The 22,437-nt window shown below is 41.4% G+C and overlaps 2 protein-coding genes across 4 annotated transcripts in view; both read right to left on the bottom strand.

Moving 5' to 3' along the window:
• Nucleotides 1–12,769, bottom strand: part of DESI2 (desumoylating isopeptidase 2) — a 46,522-nt gene extending 33,753 nt beyond the window's left edge. The window contains exon 1 of one of the 3 annotated variants that reach the window (XM_044943069.2): nt 12,470–12,769. In XM_044943069.2, the coding sequence (XP_044799004.1) occupies nt 12,470–12,511 (42 nt within the window). In that variant the 5' untranslated portion in view covers nt 12,512–12,769. The remainder of the gene's footprint in view (nt 1–12,469) is intronic. The other 2 variants (XM_044943068.2, XM_006063524.4) reach the window with 2 other exon arrangements.
• A 7,281-nt stretch (nt 12,770–20,050) lies between these two features.
• CATSPERE (catsper channel auxiliary subunit epsilon) overlaps nt 20,051–22,437 on the bottom strand; it is a 160,672-nt gene continuing 158,285 nt past the window's right edge. The window contains exon 22 of the mRNA XM_025286013.3: nt 20,051–20,894. Within this exon, the coding sequence (XP_025141798.2) occupies nt 20,741–20,894 (154 nt within the window). The 3' untranslated portion in view covers nt 20,051–20,740. The remainder of the gene's footprint in view (nt 20,895–22,437) is intronic.

Here is a 22,437-nt window from a genome sequence, read left to right as displayed (position 1 = left end):
AAACTAATACAATTATGTAAAATTTAAAAATAAAATAAAATTAAAAAAAAATAATTTATCTGAATAACAACAACAAAAAAAAGAAAGTTGTGGTATATATACACAGTGGAATATTACTCAGCTATTAAAAGAACACATTTGAGTCAGTTCTAATGAGGTGGATGAAACTGGAGCGTATTATACAGAGTGAAGTAAGTCAGAAAGAAAAATACCAATATAGTATATTAATGAATATATATGGAATTTAGATGGAGAAGGCAATGGCAATCCACTCCAGTACTCTTGCCTGGAAAATCCCATGGACGGAGGAGCCTGGTAGGCTGCAGTCCATGGGGTTGCAAAGAGTCAGACATGACTGAGCGACTTCACTTTCACTTTCCACTTGCATGCATTGGAGAAGGAAATGGCAACCCACTCGAGTGTTCTTGTCTGGAGAATTCCATGGACGGGGGAGCCTGGTGGGCTGCCATCTATGGGGTTGCACAGAGTCTGACACAACTGAAGTGACTTAGCATGGAATTTAGAAAAACGGTAACAATGACCCTATATGCAAGACAGCAAAAGAGACATGGATATAAAGAACAGACTTTTGGACTCTGTGGGAGAAGGCGAGGGTGGGATTATTTGAGAGAATAGCACTGAAACATGTATATTACCATATGTGAAATAGATGACCAATCCAAGTTCAATGCATGAAACAGGGCACTCAAAGCGGGTGCACTGGGACAAGCCTGAGGGATGGGATGGGGAGGGAGGTGGGAGAGGGTTTTGGGACGGGGGACACATGAACACCCGTGGCTGATTCATGTCAATGTATGGCAAAAACCACCACAATATTGTAAAGTAATTAGCCTCCAATTAAAATAAATTAATTAAAAAAAACCCTGCTCTACCACTTAAGGCATGAGTCTGAGCAGGCTCTTCAACTAAGCCTGTTTCACCAAAAGGGATACAAGAGAATGGCTTATTACAATGGTTGGCAGACAGAAAACACACAAAACTGTCAGCTCTTATTATTACGGGAAAAACTCAATATTGTAAATCTATCTATTCTCCCCCAAAATTATTCACAAATTTAGTGTCATTATGTTTGAATTTTCAATGACTTTTTTGATAAACTGAGTTTAAATTCTGTTTGAAAAATAGGTATGTGGAGGAAAAAAGAGACTTCTGAAGGAGAATATGAGAAACTCATCACCAGTCATCAAAACATAGTAGAATACTACAATTAAACACCTGTAATGGTGCAGGAAGAGGTAACTAAATAAATGAAGAGTACAGAATGTCAAGAAATAGACTTATATAGAATGATAATTTAAGATAGGATAAATGTACCATGTACCTCCGATGAACGTGGGGACTCACGGATCGTTCATTAATTAGCACTGGCTTTTCACTTGGGAATGAAAGTATAAACTCTTCCTGTAATTTTAGGCTAGTGGAAGCCTTTCTAGGGATAACATGTGGCTGAAATGTTATGAATCTTTAAAAAGTTTTACGGGCTATGGGGTATATAGCTAAGGGACTGAAAGCAGAGACCTGGAACTGATACTTGTATAGCCACAGTCGCAGCAGCGTTATTTCCAATACCTAAAAAGTGAAAGCAAACAACGTCAATCGACAGATAAATGCACAAAGTGTGGACTATTATTCAGCCTTGAGAAGGAAAAAACTGACACGTGCTCAACAGGGATGAACCCTGAGAACACGATGCAGAGAGAAATAGGTCAGTTACAAAAAACCAAACACTGCACGAGTCTACTTGTATGAGGTGTCTATTCATAGACAAAGAAAGCAGAACGGTGATAACCAGGGACTGAGGGGAAGGGGAAGTGGGAAATGGTTGTTTAAAGGGTATAATTTCACTTTTGAAAGATGACAAAAAGCTCTGGAGACTGGTTGCACAACCATGTGAATGTACATTGAACTACATAGCTAAAAATGATCAAGACAATAAATTTCAGGTATACTTCAATAAAATTAAAGAGAGAGAGACAAAAAAAGTTTGGAATTTTTTCAGAGCCTTACAAAGTAGTCCTAGAAAAGAAAATGAGTAATAGCCACGAAAACTTTGGAATGATAATAAACAGAAATTGGCCCAGCCATATACTAAATATATTGTAAAATTATATTAATTAAAATAGTGTAGTAATGAGACTAATCAATTCTCTATGGGCAAGAATTCAATATTATGATAAGGATGACATCACAATTTGGTGAGGAGAGACTTTTATTTCAAATAATGTGGGGTCAATTAGTTAATTTTTGAGTTTTCATTTCATGGGTAAGGAACTATCACAGTCAAATACTAAAATACATTCCAGATAAATAGAAATGAAACTGTTTTACACATATCTTGTTTCCCTTTATAATTGCTCTGCCTTTCTCATAGTTTAATACTCTGAATATTCATTGGGCTGATGCTGAAATTGAAGCTCCAATACTTTGGCCACCTGATGCGAAGAGCAGACTCAGTGGAAAAGATGGTGATGCTGGGAAAGACTGAAGGCAAAAGGAGAAGAGGGAGGCAGAGGATGAGACGGTTAGATAGCATCCTCAATTCAACGAACATGAATTTGAGCAAACTCTGGGAGACAGTGAAGGACAGGGAAGCCTGGTGTGCTGCAGTCCATGGGGTGTTAGAGTCAAACCACTTAACAACTGAACAACAATAATAATAATATTATTTTGGCAGTCTTCTCTTTATATAATAATAAAATATCTAATATCACCCAACTGGGTGATATACGAACAATAATAGTGCTTTGGAATTTAAATATCTTATAGAAAATCTTGACAGTCAACAAATGGAAAGTATAACTTGTCTTAAGAAAAATCTGTTTAACAAAAGAATTCACCTAAAATAGTAGGCTCTAAAGTTAGTTTCACTAAACTCTATTTTGTTAACTTTATCCCTCATCACGTGACCCTGGGACTGACATGCAGCGCACCACTGTGGTCTGAAGGGTCTGCAGTCATCAACACGCTTGGACCCTTAATATCTGAGTACCTGTCAATCAAAAAAGCTTCCATACTTTTTGAATACCTTTGACTTTTTAACAACATGGGAACACCTGAAATGTAGACTTTATTTTTCCCAATAAATATAGTCGGCCTTTGAATCCAGTTTCTGCATCTGTGCACAAGGAGGGCCAACTATGCGATTTGAACATCTGCAGATTTTGGTATCTGGGGTGGGGCCTGGAACCAATTCCTCCAAGGATACTGGGGGACGACTGAACATCAGATTTTCCATTTTAAGTTACTAGGTTAGCATTTATTCCATGGCAAGTCAAAGGACTGCTGAAAGGGAACACTGAACATTTTGGGGTTTACAAAATGTCTTTCACAGATGGTGTGGTAGGCAGAATGACTTCTTAAGATGTCTAGATCCTGGTCTACAGAACCTATGAATATGTTATGTTACATGGCAAAGGGACTTTCAGAAGTAAAGTTATAGACTTCAAGATAGATACTTCCCTGGAATACCCTCGTGGGTCTCCTCTAGCTGGGTCTCCTGCATTGCAGGCAGATTCTTTATCATCTGACCCACCTGGGAAGCCCTCAAGATACATATTCCCCTGGAATATCCTCATGGGTCTCATCTATCTATAAAACCCCACAAAAGCAGAGAACTTCCTCTGGATGGATGTGGAATCGATGTGGCAGAAGGGGAGGCCAGAGCTATCTAAAGTGTGACAAGGACTCAATGCATTATTGCCAGTCTGAAGATGAAGGATGCAGGTGAGGAATGCAAGAGGCTTTAAGCATCTGAGAGGGGCCTGGCTGACACAACAGCAAGGAATGGGACCTCAGCCCTACAACTGCAGGCAACTGAATTTTCCTAACACTCTAACAGACTCAGCAGCAGATTTGTCCCTGCAGCCTAGGCCAGCTGATGACCTGCTTTCAAACCTGTGAGACCCAGAGGAGAGGAACCAGCCTAGTCCACCTGAACATCTGACCTACGCAAGTGTGAGAGAATAAATCTGCACTGTCATAAACCACTAAGTTTGGGGCAATTTGTTATTGTGGGAATGTAAAACAAACATATAGAGGCACTGGATTCTTTTACATACTAAACCACTCCCCGCCCCCCAAAAAAAGGAGGAAAAAAGAAGAGCGGATACTGTTAGGGATAACATAAGAGGGCAGATTTATGACTGTCCTTTTTTTTTTTTTTTAAAGCTAGACCTGTGGGTCACTGTTTTTAGAACAAGTGGTAGGAGAGTCACTGGTCCAAGAAGCATACTTGGTACAAGAAAATTTAGTCCAGTTCAATAACCCTGTGTATGAGACAGCAAAAGAGACACTGACGTATAGAACAGTCTTATGGACTCTGTGGGAGAGGGAGAGGGTGGGAAGATTTGGGAGAATGGCATTGAAACATGTAAAATATCATGTATGAAACGAGTTGCCAGTCCAGGTTCGATGCACAATACTGGATGCTTGGGGCTGGTGCACTGGGATGACCCAGAGGGATGGTATGGAGGGGGAGGGAGGAGGGAGGAGGGTTCAGGATGGGGAACACATGTATACCTGTGGCAGATTCATTTTGATATTTGGCAAAACTAATACAATTTTGTAAAGTTTAAAAATAAAATAAAATTAAAAAAAAAAAAGGAATTACTTCCTATTAATCAGATACTGACAATGTTTTTGGAGGGATTATCTTCCAAGGAGTGACTAACACCCAAGTTCAAAGAATAAACCAGTTAAGAACATTTCTTCAGTTTAGTTCCACAGTGTTTAAAACAACCCCCCTCCCCCCGAAAAAAGCTACGCCATAGAACAATAATTGTATTTTTTCCTATCCTATTCCCCTTCTTGGTCACCCAATTCCAACAATAAAGCTAAAATCCTACAATAAACTAAGTAAAAGTACAGGAAAAAAACCCCCAGAAACAGGCATTTGACACAGGAGAAGAGGGATCAGATAACTTTTTCATACCATTTAAGTACTGGCACCATTCCAAATAAAACTGCCTAGTTAGAATCCCATTCATTTAGTAAATATTACTTACAGAACAGCTTCTAGTGACAGGCCCTGTTCTAAACACTGGTGACGGTACAATGCTGTCAAGTAACTCCCCTTCATGGATCACGGCCTTGCTGTGCCAGAGGGACTTGCATTACTCGATGAAGCTATTGGGCCCTGCCGAGTAGGGCCACCCAAGATGGACGGGTCCTAACGAAGAGTTCAGACAAGGCATAACCCACTGGAGGAGGGAAGGGCAAACCGCTCCATTAGAACCTCATGAACCGTATAAAAGGACAAAAAGACATGACACCGAAGGATGAGCCCCCCAGGTCTGCAGGTGTCCAATATGCTCCTGGGCGACTAACAGCCCAGAGAGAATGGAGCGGCTGGGCCAAAGTGGAAATGACGCTCAGTCATGGATGTGTCTGGTGATGAAAATAAAATCCGATGCTGCAAAAAATGGTACTGCGTAGGAACTGGAATGTTAGGTCCATGAATCAAGATAAATTGGACGTGGTCAAGCAGAGATGGTAAGAAAAAAACATCGACATCTTTAGTTCACATCAGTGAACCAAAATGGACGGGAATGGACAAATTTAATTCAGATGATCTACTACTGTGGGCAAGAACCCCATAGAAGAAATGGAATAGCACTTATAATCAACAAAAGAGTCTGAAATGCAGTACTTGGGTGCCACCTCAAAAATGACAGAACGATCTTGGTTCATTTTCAAGACAAGCCATTTAACATTAGAGCAATCCAAGTCTACGCCCCTGCCACTGATGCCAAAGAAGCTGATCGGTTCTATGAAGACCCAGAAGACCTCCTAAAACTAACACCAAAAAAGATGTTCTGTTCAATGGGGATTGGAATGCAAAAGTAGGAAGTCAAAAGATATCCAAAATAACAGGTAAGTTTGGCCTTGGAGAACAAAATGAAGCAGGGTAAAGGCTAACTGAATTTTGCCAAGAAAATGTATTGGTCATAGAAAATACCCTTTTTCAACAACACAAGAGACGACTTTACACATGGACATCATCAAATGGCCAGTACTGAAATCAAACTGATTACATTCTTTGTAGCCAAAGATGGAGAAGCTGTATACAGTCAGCCAAAACAAGACCTGGAGCTGACTGTGGCTCAGATCATCAGCTTCTCACAGCAAAATTCAGGCCTAAAGAAAGCAGGGAAAACCACTAGGTCAGCCAGGTATGACTTAGATCAGATCCCCTATGAATATGCAGTGACGGTTAATGAATAGATTCAAGGGATTGTATCTTGCAGACAGAGTGCCTGAAGAACTATGGACGGAGGTCCGTAATATTGTACAGGAGGCAAACAAAACCATCCCAAAGGAAAAGAAAAGAAGAAGGCAAAGTGGTTATCTGAGAAGGCTTTACAAATAGCCAAAGAAATAAGAGAAGTGAAAAGCAAGGGAGAAAGAAAGGGAAAGGTACATCCAACTCAATGCAGAGTGCCTAAGAGCAGCACAGAGACAAGAAGGCCTTCTTCAGTGAACAATGCATAGAACTAGAAGAAAACAACGGAAGGGGAAAGACTAGAGAGCTCTTCAGGAAAATTGGAGATATCAACGGAACATTGTGCTCAAAGATGGGCACAATAAAGGACATAAACAGTAGAGACCATGTTTGTTTAATCTATACACTGAGAAATGCCAGGCTGGATGAGTTACAAGCTGGAATCAAAACAAGTGGGAGAAACATCAACAACCTTGATATGAGGAGGATACCACCCGAAAGGCAGAGACTGAAGAGAACTAAAGAGCCTCTTGATGAGGGTGAAGGAGGAGAGTGAAAGAGCCAGCTTAAAATGAAATATTAAGAAAGCGAAGATCACGGCATTCGGCCCCATTGCTGCTGCTGCTGCTGCTAAGTTGCTTCAGTCGTGTCCAACTCTGTGCAACCCCAAAGATGGCAGCCCACCAGGCTCCCCCGTCCCTGGGATTCTCCAGGCAAGAACACTGGAGTGGGTTGCCATTTCCTTTTCCAATGCATGAAAGTAAAAAGTGAAAGTGAAGTCACTCAGTTGTGTCTGACTCTTCACGACCCCATGGACTGCAGCCCACCAGGCACCTCCATCCATGGGATTTTCCAGGCAAGAGTACTGGAGTGGGGTGCCATTTCCGGCCCCTTTACTGCATGGCAAAAAGAAGGGGAAAAGGTGGAAGTAGTCACAGATTTCCTCTTGTTGGGCTCTAAAATCACTGTGGATGGTGACTGCAGCCCTGAAATCAGAAGACATTTTCTTCCTGGCAGGAAAGCTATGACAAAGCTAGACAGTGTGTTAAAAAGCAGAGACATTACTCTTTGGACAAAGGTCCGTATGTCAAGGCAATGGCCTTCCCAGCGATCATGTTAAGGTTGTGAGACTGGACCGTAAAGAAGGCTGAGTGCTGAAGAATTGATGCCTTTGAACTGTGGTGGTAGAGAATACGCCTGAGAGTCCATTGGATGCAAGGACATCAAACCAGTCAATCTTAAGGGAAATCAACCCTGAATACTCACTGGAAGGACTCATGCTGAAACTCCATTATTTTGGTCATCTGATGCAAAAAGCTGACACAATGGAAAAGTCTATGGTGCTGGGAAAGCTTGAGGGCAGAAGAGGGCATCAGAAGATGAGATGGCTGGATGGCATCACCGATACAATGGACATGAACTTGGGCAAACTTCAGGAGATGGTGAGGGACAGAGAGGCCTGGTGTGCTGCAGTCCATGGCGTAGCAAAGAGTCGGACACAACTGGGCGACCGAACAACAACAATCAAGTAACTTGCAGGCTAGTGGGATGGGCAGAATGATAATACATGCAGTTACCGAGACGTGTAGAAAGTACAACTAGGGCCCAGAAGTTAAGGCAAGTCTGATGAGTAAAGGCTGAGCTACAGTCGGAAGGACAGGGGTTGTATTAATAGCTGAGCAACGTTGCAATTGGACACTCCACACAGAAGGATCAGCATGTGTAAAAGACATTGGTTACAGTATAGCCTATTTGGATAACTTAAAAATTTCATTGTGTGAGCATAAAGGGTGAATATTAGTTGGAGGAGTGGTAGCAGGGGACTGGTAGGAAAGGTTTTTTTTAATGTCAGGTGCACCAAAAAAGGCCTTAGTTATTAGACTTTATCTTATAGGTGAATTTTAAGCAGAGGAATGGCACCAATCATTTATGTTTCAGGAAGATTACTTTGGTCACAGAAGGAAAGACGGATTAAAATGAAGTAATATTTGAGACTGAAACTCATAACAAGTCTATTACAAAAGCAGAGATAATGAGGGCCTGAACTTGAGAAGCAATAGTGGAAATGGGGCTAAGAGAACTAAAGAATATTCAGAAAGTGAAGTATGTGATAGACAGCACAGGTTCCCAGCTACCCGCCTACTCACAACTCACCACAAAGGCTGGAAAAGCCACACACCCTCCTTCTCAGCTTCCTCACAGTCACTGTGAGCCAACTCTGGACAATCTCTCAGGAAAGGAAGGTGGCTCTGGCAAAGTCTTTCCCTTCTACTATTAAAAGGAGAGGTGCATGTGGAGAAAGGTCCTACCTACCTGTCTCCACAGCTCAGTGAATGAGGACATTATGGTGCATGACAGTCATGTTACAATGACGAGGGGACAACGCAGGGACAAAAGCCAACATGCCGAGGACAGCTGAGTGAAAAGATGAAAAAGTCTTGGTCCTTGCTGACTTGGCTGAGCTGCTCAACTAATACAGGGACTGCTTAATCTCTGGATTAAGGATCCTTCCAGTTTAAGCCACTGATCGTCAAGCTCTCTCTTACTTCCAGATAAAATTAACCAAACTAAGAGACAAGAAGGGTTTGAAGGGTTTGTAATAAAAAGGAATTTAAGTTTTACTCCCAAGGTGTTGGCTTGGGAAACTGAGCAGAAGATGCTAGTTATCGAGATAAAATTACAACACAGGAAACTTGTGTGCGCACGCCCACGGGTGCATGTAGGAGGGAGGGCTGGGTAGAGAAAGGGGAAGGGGCCTGAGGCCAGGAAAGGAGAAAGGCGAAAATGTTTGTTCCTGGACATGTGATTTAAAGACACTATGGAATCACTTAGGTTAGAAGTATATTCAGGTGAGTCTGAAACTCTTTCAAGAAGACGGAATTAGATTTACAGATGTGCGGGGAGTCAGATCCTGTCATACCTGAATGGCCTCACTCTCTTGGAGAAGTACAATGAATGGGGTGAGGAGGAGGATCAAAAGAATGGAGTCCAGACAAAAATTTCTTCATCTGAAGACTCCTAGAAGGTGTCTATGACTCTGAAGATGTACAGATACTACTTAAAAATCGGGAAGAAAATTGTTTATAGAATGAAATCTACAAACATCATTATATTACTGCATATTTTTGGTTTCTAAAAATTCATTTAGCAGCACAAAATCTGATCTGTGACAAAGGAAGACCCTGTGCACAAGTGACTGCCAGAAACTGGCCCAGCAATTGAAGCTAACCTGAATCACTTGCTTTACTATGTATGCCAGTAAATTAGCAATATGTGAATAACCTCATTCCCAAAATACATGTAACAGAGTTATGGAAGAAAAGAAATCATCAGCAGCTCCCAGTCTACTGAACAGGAAAAACACAGTCAACTAGAGCAGGCAACAGTCTTACAGAGAAAGAGGAACAAGGATATACCGCAAGAGGTGCCTATGAACAGTGGCTGGAAGCACAAATCAAAGGCTGATTTTCACGCTTACAAAGTCTAGACGAGATAGACAGCTGATGTACCAGGCCTGTACCGACAGACCACAGCAATCCTCATCAAAGGCATTTATGATGAATAGGAAGTACTACCAAAGATAAAAGGAATTTGCCCTTGACATCAAGCAAAGATGCTTCAAAAACCAAAACCGACTTGAGAAAAAATGAGTATAATAGCTACAAATTTATACCTCAATCCACTGGTCTTGATTCTAAAACATAACTCCAACTACACTGCTCCTCACCTCGAAAACTTTAAATGGTTCCCCCTGGCTCACAGACCATCCCCTCAGCCCTAAACTAATAAAAATTCTAGCCAAACTGAAAGTTTTGTCTCCTCTCATGCCTCCTACACTCTAGCTACACTGGATTTTCCAAATACAACCTGTGCTTTCCTCCTCCTGCCAGTCTGTCCGTGCTGACTATTCCTTGCCTGTGGAAATTCTCCATTCTTCAGGGTTTTCCCCCTTTATTTTTCAGCATTCCATGATCCTACAAGAGCACTGTCTTCTTGGCATCTTGTTCTGCTCTTATCAAAACCATGGCATTGTTCTGAATTGTTACCACTGGTGTACCTCCCCTATGACACTCTAAATTCCTTACAGAAGAAAGCATAATTCATTCATTTTTGTGACTTTTTCAGGGTTCTAACTAAATAACTGTAGGTTGCTGAGTTACTGACATAAGACACTTACTTACAGACCAAAAGCCCTCAGGAGAACATATAAACTCAAGTTTATTAGAAGTCTAGTAACTCAGCTATTTACCATTTCTGATAAACATTCACATGCTCCTCCTGTTGACAGGAAAAAGCAATATATAAGAAATAAACACAGGAACTATTCAGTAGAAAAAATAATGAAACAGACTGTGGTCTAGAAATTCTAGATTCTATTTGTAGCTCTCTGGGCAGGTACCTTTTTCTCTATTTACTTTGCAACTACCTACTTCACAAAAGGTATATGAAGAATAATATCTTTGTTATCTAGTTAACATTTTAAAGATCTTTCAGAACACTCCTCCCTTCAAAACATACTGGTTTGAGAATCATCTCTAGCTTTTCCTACGTTTACCACATAGCAATGATTTCTGTTATTCATAGACTACCTAAAGTGTAAAGAAGCCCATTATAAGGCAAAGAATGTATCTCCAGTTTTATTAAAAAAGCAAAATGTTCTCTTCCTCTACTTTCACAGATTTCTTTTAGGCAATGCAACTGGCCCTCTGGCCACTGCATAATCCTGATGTATAAAGGGGTTTAACAACCTAGAAGAAAATGTATACTGTGCTCTCAAGAGCAGAATATATCCTGAGAGATGGTGTGTAACAATCTGCATGAATAAATAAGAAACCAAATTCAGATAACTCAAGGAGGACTGGGCAGAAAGAGTAAAAGGGCAATAAAATTCTTGAAAAATCAAGGCTTCCACAGCTATGCACAAAAAGTTTAGATCTAGAGAATTATTTCTTAACCAGTGACATAGGCCAAAGACTTCAAAGTACCATGCTCTTTTAAAATCTCTGGTTCTGATTATTCCTCTCTGGAACTTTTTCCTATCATACTCCATTCTTCTCAGTATGCTAACCTATCTCCTTTCAGCTCCAAGTTCATATGCAAATTCAAAGGAGTACTCTCCTCAGGTCCCAAGCAGTCTCTATGGCCTTCTCACATAATTCCCAGATTGAGGCATAGGAATTCCTTCCTACCCAAGAGGTTACAGTGCAAATTTAAAAACTTAAAAACAATACAAGGGAACACAAAGTTGAGATCTGTGAGTGAGAACCAAGACTCCTAACCTCCCGTATCTTGGCTCTTCTTCATCTTTAAGCCAACAAAAACAATGCTGGGGACTTTTTCACTTGTCAATCCACTTAGGAAATTTTAAACATCTCAAGTGGAGGTGACCTCTTATAAAACAAAAACTAATCAACCGAAAGGAAACAAACCCAAGCATGCATCTAACTGCAACAGCAACTGTGTACCGGTTATTTCAGTGGCGATTATAACGCAAACCAACGTCTGGACCCATTCCTGTGTGCTCGCAGTACTCCAAAAGTTAGATGACATAACAAACCCGTTCTCCTCTCCCGCTCCTGCGGCCACGTCAGATACCTGTTGCATCACCTGGTAAGACGTCTCCAGAATCTAGGAAAGGAGTACCGCCATGAACCCCTAAATAATTCAGCTGGGCTATTTTCTGGATAAATTTTAGCCTCATTCATTTTAATGAGCTTGCCTTGGAGGCTAGGGTGTGTTGGCTCCTGTTCACCTTTAAAGAGACTCTAGCACTGGCGTCGACAAGCGGTGACTTTCTGGACTTGGAGGGGCTTGGGAGTTTTTGAAGACGGGCTGCTTCGGCGGAGCGGGCAACTGGGGTGGGAGAAGCGGGGTTGCCCTGGAGTTCCGGTGATGGAGTGGGTAGTCCGACCTGCGACCCAAGCTTCGCGGAAAGGCAACTGCTCATCAGCCAGAAGGTCGGGCCCAGCCCAGGGTCCGGGCCAAGTCAGGGCACGAGGGAGGTTCGAGGCGAACCGAGTCTTGGCCAAAGCCCCGGGGCAGACCGGGAAAAGCTAACAAGCGCGTAGACGTTTGCAGGGATTAAAAAAATAATCGTCCCCTCCCCCAACCCCGGTGAACCAAGCGGGAGGCGGCGACGCCAAGCTGGAAACGCGAGGGGCCGGGTCCGAACCCACCGGCGAGAGAATGCCGGCCGGGGCCGGGCTCGGGCGCCGGCGCCGTACTCACCATGTCGTACACGTTGAGCACCACTAACTGGTTAGCCCCCATCCTCCTCCCGGTGGCCGCCGCCTCGCGCTCCAGCCGCTCCGTTCCGCGGGGCCGAAGCCGTTCTCACCCACGCGGACGCCTCAGGGGGCCGGAGCCGGGCCCTAAGCGCACAGCCCGGCCGGCGGGAGCCAGGGCGGAAGCATCGGGAAGCTACTCGCTCCCGGGCGCCGCCGACAGGACCCTCTGCGCCTAAGGTGCCGGACCGCTGGCGGCCCGCTCCGGCTCAAGCGCCTCCCCCGGCGGCAGACACGTGGGGGAAGGCGGGGCCCGAGCAAGGGGCGGGCGCCGGGCTCCCGGGGGCGGGGCCGGCCGGGGCTGGGCCCGCCTGTGCTCTAGACTCCACTGCCGCACTCGCACCTAAGATGGCGCAACCTTGGTACTTTTCCGCCCGGGAGGAGCGTGTTCCCAGAAAGACTACAATTCCCAGCATGCAATGAGGAAGCTCAGAGGCGGAGTCTCAACTGCGGTCCTTCCTTGCGGTGCGTTTCCAGCTGTCGACTACAGTTTCTAGCATGCTGCAGGGGCCAGGTCCTGCTAGCCAGGCTTAGCCCGACTACAGCTCCCAGCATGCAGTGCTTGCGGTGTGCGCCCTTGCCTTGCAGTCCGTCCTTGCGGGCCTTGAGGTTGTCCATCTGCTTCTTTTATCCGTTACTGTTGCAATTGGTTTCTGTCGCGTTGAGCTTGATGAAGCCTTACGAATGTGGCAAAAGACTACATTGATGACCCTGTTTTCCAAGTCCCTCCTCACTATTATTTTTTATTTTGCAAGGGGAGAAAAATAGAGGAAGGTGGGTTACTGGCAGGAGAAGGAAGGTGGGTTACTGGCAGGAGAAGGGGTATAACATGCATCCAGTTAATTCTCAATGTGGAATTTTACATTTTATGAAACTACCCTGCTGCAATGGGAAGACAGCACAGTGCTCATAGATTAGCACAACCCTGGGACACAGTAGGTGCTTTTACATTCATTCAAAAAATATTGGTTGTGTACCTGCCTTTACCAGGCAGTGATGTAGGCCCTGGGGACTATGGCGTAAACAATAGGGAGGACGAGCAAAATATGCTTTGTAGAGAGTTAAAATAGGATGAAGTGATTGAGAGTAACCTTATATTGGCTGCAGTGGGAAGGTCTCCGTAAGCTGCTGAGGTTTAAGCTCAGAGTTGAGTTCAGCTCAGTTGCTCAGTCCTGTCCAACTCTGCGACCCTATGGACTGCAGCACTCCAGGCTTCCCTTCCTGTCCATCACCAACTCCTGGAGTTTACTCAAACTCCTGTCCATCCAGTCGGTGATGCCATCCAACCAACTCATCTTCTGTCTGGTTTTCCTCCCACCTTCAATCTTTCCCAGCATCAGGGGCTTTTCCAATGAGTCAGTTCTTCACATCAGGTAGCCGAAGTATTGGAGCTTCAGCTTCAGTATCAGTCCTTCCAATCAATATTCAGGACTGATTTTCTTTAGGATTGACTGTATCTCCTTGCAGTCCAAGGGACTCTTAAGCATCTTCTCCAACACCACAGTTCAAAAGCACCAATTCTTTGGCGCTCAGCTTTCTTTATAGTCCAATTCTCACATCCATACATGTCTACTGGAAAAACCATAGCTTTGACTAGACTGACCATTGGCAAAGTAATGTCTCAGCTTTTTAATATGCTGTCTAGGTTTGTCATAACTTTTCTCCCAAGGAGCAGGCATCTTTTAATTTCATAGCTGCAGTCACCACCTGCAGTGATTCTGGAGCCCAAAAATATAAAGTCTCTCACTGTTTCAATTATTTCTCCATCTACTTACCATGAAGTGATGGGAGTGGATGCTGTGATCTTAGTTTTCTAAATGTTGAGCTTTAAGCCAGCTTTTTCAGTCTCTTCCTTCACTTTCATCAAAGGGCTCTTTAGTTTTTCTTCACTTTCTGCCATAAGGGTGGTGTCATCTGCATATCTGAGGTTATTGATATTTCTCCTGGCAATCTTCATTCCAGCTTGTGCTTCATCCAGCCCGGCATTTCACATGATGTACTCTGCATATAAATTGAATAAACAGGGTGACAATATGCAGCCTTGACATACTCCTTTCCCTATTTGGAACTAGTCTGTTCCATGTCTAGTTCTAATTGTTGCCTCTTGACCTGCATACAGATTTCTCAGGAGGCAGGTCAGGTGGTCTGGTATTCCCATCTCTTGAAGAATTTTCCACAGTTGATTGTGATCCACACAGTCAAAGGCTTTAGCATAGTCAATGAAGCAGATGTTTTTCTGGAACTCTCGTGCTTTCTCAATGATCCAACAGATGTTGGCAATTTGATCTCTGGTTCCTCTGCCTTTTCTAAATCCAGCTTGAACATCTGGAAGTTCACAGTTCACGAACCGTTTAAGCCTGGCTTGGAGAAGTTTGAGCATTACTTTGCTAGCGTGTGAGATGAGTGAAATTGTGTGGTAGTTTGAACATTCTTTGGCATTGCCTTTCTTTGGGATTGGAATGAAAACTGACCTTTTCCAGTCCTGTGGCCACTGCTGAGTTTTCCCAATTTGCTGGCATATTGAGTGCAGCACTTAAACAGCATCATCTTTTAGGGTTTGAAATAGCTCAACTGGAATTCCATCACCTCCATTAGCTTTGTTCATAGTGATGCTTCCTAAGGCCCACTTGACTTCACATTCCAGGATGTCTGGCTCTAGGTGGGTGAGCACACCATTGTGGTTATTTGGGTCATGAAGATCTTTTTTGTATAGTTCTGTGTATTCTTACCACCTCTTCTTAATACCTTCTGCTTCTGTTAGGTCCATTTCTATCCTTTATTGTGCCCATCTTTGCATGAAATATTCCCTTGGTATCTCTCATTTTCTTGAAGAGTCTTTCCCATTCTGTTGTTTTCCTCTATTTCTTTGCATTGATCACTGAAGAAGGCTTTCATATCTCTTCTTGCTATTCTTTGGAACTCTGCATTCAAATGGGTATATTTTTCCTTTTCTCCTTTGCCTTTCACTTATTTTTCTTAGCTATTTGTAAGGCCTCCTCAGACAACCATTTTGCCTTTTTGCATTTCTTTTTCTTGGGGATGGTCTTGATCTCTGCCTCCTATACAATATCATGAACCTCCATCCATAGTTTTTCAGGCACTCTGTCTATCAGATCTAATCCCTTGAATCTATTTGTCACTTCCACTGTATAATCATAAGGGATTTGATTTAGGTCATACCCGAATAGTCTAGTGGTTTCCCCTACTTTCTTCAATTTAAGTCTGAATTTGGCAATAAGGAGTTCATGATCTGAGCCACAGTCAGCTCCCAGTCTTGTTTTTGCTGACTGTATAGAAATTCTCCATCTTTGGCTGCAAAGAATATAATCAATCTGATTTCGGTATTGACCATCTGGACATTGCCATGGTCAATACCGAAATCAGATTGATTAAGCTCAGATCTGAATGACAAAAAAATCAACCCTACAAATATCAGGAGACAAAGGGAACAGCAAAGCTAATTGTTTCAACCAATTAGGAAGCTATTCCACAAGTGCATGCCAAAAGGTGGCTTGGTTATTGGGGTAGTGAGGAACATCTAAGAAATTAATTTGAATATTTTGGAAGCAGAGTCTACAGGACTTGCTAATGGATTGGATGTTAAGTTTGTTAGAGACTACTCTAGGATAATTTCTAGATTTTTGACTTCAAAAATTGTGTGGATGATGGTGCCATTTATAAGATATGATAATTGGGAAGAGCAAGTGAGGAAGAGAAGAAGACTTAAGGTTTGGTCATTTTAAGTTGGAGATCCCTTTTAGACATCCATGATGTCAAGTACCAAAGTACATTTGTATGTAGAAAGAGAGAAATTGATAATGTAGGAGAGGGGGGATTTCCATGGGTGAGGTAAGAAGGGAAAGAGATCCAATGCATAAATGAGGGGTTGGCCTTTAGTTGGAGCGATGCTTTATCTGTACTGACAGCATATAAGGTGCATATGATGGCATGGAAGGTATAGAAGACAAATGAAGGCAGTTCTTTTCTGATTTGTTTTGATTTTCTCAATGAATAAGAGGCAAGATGATCACTGGAGAATTGGGGAGGGGTGGGATATAGGGAATTTGAAGGGAGCTGTTGCTGCTAAGTCGCTTCAGTCGTGTCCGATTCTGTACGACCCCATAGATGGCAGCCCACCAGGCTCCCCCGTCCCTGGGATTCTCCAGGCAAGAATACTGGAGTGGGTTGCCATTTCATTTGAAGAGAGAGAAAGTATTAAATAGGGAATACAAATATACTAGGGAAATAGTGTTGAATTGCCAGGCAGTGTTGAGTGACAGTAAATGCTGTGTGCATGACTGTCCTTAGGTTGTGGACAAAGTTCCAAAATTCTTTTTTGGTGTGCCCAGCTGCTTTGTTTCTCTTCCTCACTGTGGCCTTCCTCTCCTCTAACCCAGCTGAACAAACTACAGGTGTGGGGAGAGGCAGGCACTCTTCATTAAACACATCATAACACCTCCTCGGAGAAGGCAATGGCACCCCACTCCAGTACTTGCCTGGAAAATCCCATGGAGCCTGGTAGGCTGCAGTCCATGGGGTCTCTAAGAGTCAGACATGACTGAGCGACTTCACTTTCATGCATTGGAGAAGGAAATGGCAACCCACTCCAGTGTTCTTGCCTGAAGAATCCCAGGGACGGGGGAGCCTGGTGGACTGCCGTCTCTGGGGTTGCACAGGGTCAGACATGACTGAAGCAACTTAGCAGCAGCAGCAACACCTCCTACTGAGGGCTCAAACTACTGGTTCATTTCACCTCTTACTCGAAACACTCCCTTTGCCCTTTGTGAGCTGAGCTACTCTCTCAGCATGCCCCCATCTCCAATCTTCGTTTCTTTTTTTAATATTTATTTTTATTTATTGGCTGCACTGGGTCTTAGTTTGTTGACAGTCACTCTTTCATTTGTCTTTATGCAGACACATCATTTTACATAGAGAGAAAAATCTCCATGCTATTTTTCTATTGTTTTCCTTCTTCTCCAGTTTTGAGAGTTTTTACATCTTCCCTCTCTACATCTCTTGATTCATCCCTTCTCCCCCTCCCACAGTGTACAGACATACATATGCACACGATGTACACAAAATGCTGTGTACCTTTCCATACCTTTTCCTGTGTTCTCATATCAGAACTTTTGTTTCATTTATATAATGGGATCATACTATAAAGACTTCCCTGCTGCTTGCTTTTCTCATTTAACGAAATCTTGCAGAAAATCTTCTAAATCAACACACTGATCAATATGGTCAATGAACAATCATTTACTCAACCGTTCACCTGCTGATAGACATTAATTCTCCCTCTAGCGTTCTGTATATGTATGTGTATGTATGTGTGTGTGTGTGTATATATATATATATAATTCTGAGTATATATATGTGTGTGTGTATATATATATATAATTCTGTGTATATGTGTGTGTGTGTGTGTGTGTGTATACACACATTGATGTATATGAAACTAAGGAGGGCATGGCTACCTACTCCAGTATTCTTGCCTGGAGAATCCCCGTGGACAGAGGAACCTGGCAGGCTACAGTCCACAGGGTCGCAAAGACTCAGACATGACTGAGCAACTAGTACAGCACGTTTATAAAACTATTTGATTGTATGTATATGTTGGTCTTCCTAACTCATGGATAAACTTCCAATTTCTAAGAGTGGGCCCAAGAGGATTAATATTTTTAATTGATCTTGCTAGATTGTTTTCCAAAAAAGCTTTAAAAATTCACTTTTCCTTCAGAAATGCTGAATTTTATTTTTTCTCATCCCTGATTCTCATTCCTTCCCAAAAGTGTTATCCTTCTGAGTTTTTGCTGTCAGGCAAGAAAAGTAACCTCACTGTAACTTTGGTTTATATCTTTCTGACTGCTGGTGTGATTGAACATCCTTGGTGGATAAGCACCTGATTTGGAGCCAGTCTGCCTGAGACTTCACTTACCAGCTGTGTGACCTTAGAAAAATTATTTACCCTCTCTGTGGCAGTTTCCTTGTCTCTATAATGGGATAATAATAGTTCCCATTGCATAGTATGGTTGAAGAGTATTAGATAAATCATTGGGACAGTTTCTGACACATAGTACACAGTAAAAAAAAGTTTTTAATATGTTTATTGGCTATTTGAATATGCTCTTCTGTGAAATGATGATATCTTTTGCTCATTTTAAATTGGATCATTTTCTTTCTTTTTTCCATCAAACATTTCTATCAGATCTCGTTTCAAAACCCCTTTCAATAAACCTTTTAAAGATGTTTTTCATGTATGGCATATACCTTTCATGTTAAATTTAATTCTGTGTAACTTGTCACTATAATGAATAATTTTTATCATTTCTATTGCTAACAAACTGTTATATAAATATTATAGAGAAAAGGTATTGAATTTTAAATATTTATCTCATATCGAGCCATCAAATGGTCTTATTCTAGGAATTCTTGTTCCTAATTTTGGGTTTCCTAGGCATATAATTCGGAGAAGGCAATGGCACCCCACTCCAGTACTCTTGCCTGGAAAATCCCATGGACGGAGGAGCCTGGAAGGCTGCAGTCCATGGGGTCGCTGAGGGTCGGGCACGACTGAGCGACTTCACTTTCACTTTTCACTTTCATGCATTGGAGAAGGAAAGGGCAACCCACTCCAGTGTTCTCGCCTGGAGAATCCCAGGGATGGCGGAGCCTGGTGGACTGCCATCTATGGGGTCGCACAGAGTCAGACACAACTGAAGCGATTTAGCAGCAGCAGCAGCAGGCATATAATTAATTATTGAAATTAATTATCTCCTTTCTCCTCGTATTTGTAATGATTATTTTCCTCTTGTAATATAAGAACCTTCAAAACAGTGATGAACAGGAGGTATCCCTGTCTTTCCTGATCTTAGTAAAATGAGAAATTCTATATATGGAAATAGCTTTGATTTGTCCCATCAAATCAAATAGCAAGTCCCATCTTGCTCCTCATCTTCCATTCCCGATGTCTGTGCTATGGCTTTCAGACTTGTCTAGCTAGCCTCCACAATCACATGAAGCAATACTTTCCCCCACTATTTGGTGAGGGGAAAGAAATAAGTTTATGAAATTAAAGTCCAAGGAGGGAATGAAGAACATGGACTATGGTACCTCCCCCCGGGTGGGCCCTGCACAGCTAAAGCTCAGCATACCATGTATCTTCTGCTTTTCCTCCATAAGTCAGTTCTTTTAAGCACACACACACACACACACACACACACACAAGCTCTTGATCATTCTCCTCTAGTTGGATCTTCATTCTTCGAATATTAATTGTTTAGAAAGCTGTGGTCATGTTTGGACAACTTAAGAAGCTTATTTTGAGCATCAGAATAAAATTTGAAAACTTAAAATTAAGACATAGAGCATTAGCTTCCTATTTTCAATATTATAAGTTATATTTCATATATATCTTTGACAGACTATTTAAATTCACATATTTATTAAGTCTTTTATACATAAATTAACTACAGCTTTATAAGGTTCATATGAAAAGTTTTATGCAAAATAATATTTGACACATTTATATACTTTCAAAAATTTACTTTCATTCTTAGGAAGGAGTGTAATAGCCAAATTTAGGTAGTTTTTAAAGTTTAAAAATTTTTAAAAACTAAAACTCTCATTTATTCTGAGAAAAAACAAAATTTAGAATACAGTTTGTCAGTTTCCAAAAAAGACATATCTACCATATGAATGAACCATTTCCTAAGTGTTTCCCCAAGAAAAATTAAAATCTATGTTCACACAACGACCTATAAAAAACTATTCATAGCAGTTTTATTTCTAAGAGTCTAAACCTAGAAAAAAATCTCAAATGTTAACCGATAAGTTAAGCAACAGTACAACAGAACACTTAGCAATAAAAAGAATTATAGATTCATGCAAAAACATGGATTAATTTCAAAATCACAATGCTGAATCAAGGAAGCTAGGTGAGAAAGAGCAAGAGAACACAGCTATACAAAAAAATTTTTTTAAAGCTATTTAAAACTATATAGACTATCTTAAGATAAAAGTGAACACACTAAGGGTTAATTTAATAACATACATTATATATGAAAATATTCCTGTTTAGGATAATTTGAGAACAATTTTCAGATTTTGAATTTGATAATACTATGAGCTTATACTTAATATTTCTTGGTCAAAATACACTCTCCATGTAAGTATATATACATTTTCTACATTCATAGTAAATAGACTTTCATTTCTCTCAATTTTTCTTCTTTTTTCTTTTAGATTTGTGCAGTGGTTCATAAATATGTTTTTTATAAATCCTCATATAATGGAAGTAGCTCAAAATGAGAATACTGAAGAACAGTAGCATCAGGAGAAAGAGGAAAGCTGCAACCGTGTAAGCATTTGGACTGAAATAAGAAAGGAAAAGTCATTAGAAGTTGTTGCTCATTTTGGTTGTTAATTAGTCAAATATTTTTTGAATGGCTAGCTGCTATGCCATTGTTCTCTGTCAGTGATGAATAAGATTTATAAGACATCTTGTCTCCCCTCATGGTGTTTACCTCTTAGTGTTTGAGGCTGACCAGAGAGGAAGATAGATCGTGTGACTGATGAACATGAGAAAAAGAGGCTATGGGAACCAGGTGTTAGGAAGGCCTTCCAATGGAGGTGACTTTTGAACTGAGATAGGTGAGAATTAACTAGATATGACAAGGATTAGGAGTATTAGTATGAGTTAGATAAAAATGTTAGAGAGTGGAGAAGGAGACTAAGGGTGGACTTAATATTTTAGGCTAAGGGAGATGCATTACAAGGGCATGGAAGCATAAGAAAACTTTAAAATCAGCCCCAGACATTCTGCAACTAAAACTAGTTAAGTGTGACTGGAATTTAGGTGCTAATGCTCAGTGATTAGGGATGAGGAATCATAGGTTGTTCAAGGTGCAAAAGACAGCTTTTATCAAGCTTCAGAGGGTGAATTTTAGTATAAAGGCAAGAGGGAGTTTCAGACATGTGATACAGCATTCTCATTTTCGAAGGATGATTCTGATTGTAGTGTGAAGAATAGATGAGTGGGATGCATGAATATGCAGGGAGACAACCATTTATGAGGTTTTTATAATAACCAAATATGGTGAGAGTTTTAATTGATTAGTGGCTGTAAAAATGGGGAGAAATGGATAGATTTAAGGTATATTTAGAAGTTAGATCGGGTGATCTTGGTGATTAAGATGTGAGGTTTGAGAAATGTGTTAGAATAAAGGATATCTCCTAAATTTGGGGATGAGGTAACTCTGAGGATGGTAGCACCATTCACTGACATAGGAAATGCACAGGTAAGAACACTTTAGAGGGTATTTGTGAATATGGTTGGCTTACTTTTGGGCATATTGAATTTGAAGTACAAGAGGGTCAGCCAGATGTGTGTGTGTGTGTGTTGTACACTTAATAGATGCTACTTTCAGCTGGGATCCAGACCTCTTGCCTTTTCACCTCATGTGTCTCCCATCAGAGTAGACTTATTTCTTAAGCCAAACACTGTGCTGTTTTCTACTTTGTGTCCTGGTACCTGACTAGTTTTTAGTTCCCTTTTAAATCATAATTATTTGTTTGCCATTTTACACTTTTACCAGGTCCCCAGCCTTGTTAGTCTGACCTTCCTCCTCTGTGGATACAAGCTTAATCTAGCTCCAGTGAATCATTTCCTTCTTAGAAATTAATTAACTAATTTAATAAATGATCTGATATATGCCATGTACTGTGCTGGGTTCTGGTAAAACAATAATGGGTAAAAACAGACATAGTCTTCACCCTTAGAGAGCTTACATTTTAGTGGGGACATAACCATTAATCAGATGAGAAAATAAATATAAAATTGAATTTCTAATAAAAACAAAGTAGGAGAGGTAATGCAATGAAAGCTTACTATAGTAGGATTTAAACCTGGTGAAT

This window comes from Bubalus bubalis, chromosome 5, assembly GCF_019923935.1.
Source record: "Bubalus bubalis isolate 160015118507 breed Murrah chromosome 5, NDDB_SH_1, whole genome shotgun sequence".
NCBI lineage: Eukaryota > Metazoa > Chordata > Mammalia > Artiodactyla > Bovidae > Bubalus > Bubalus bubalis.
Note: the sequence above shows the minus strand (reverse complement) of the source record. Positions and strands in the feature narration are given on the sequence as shown.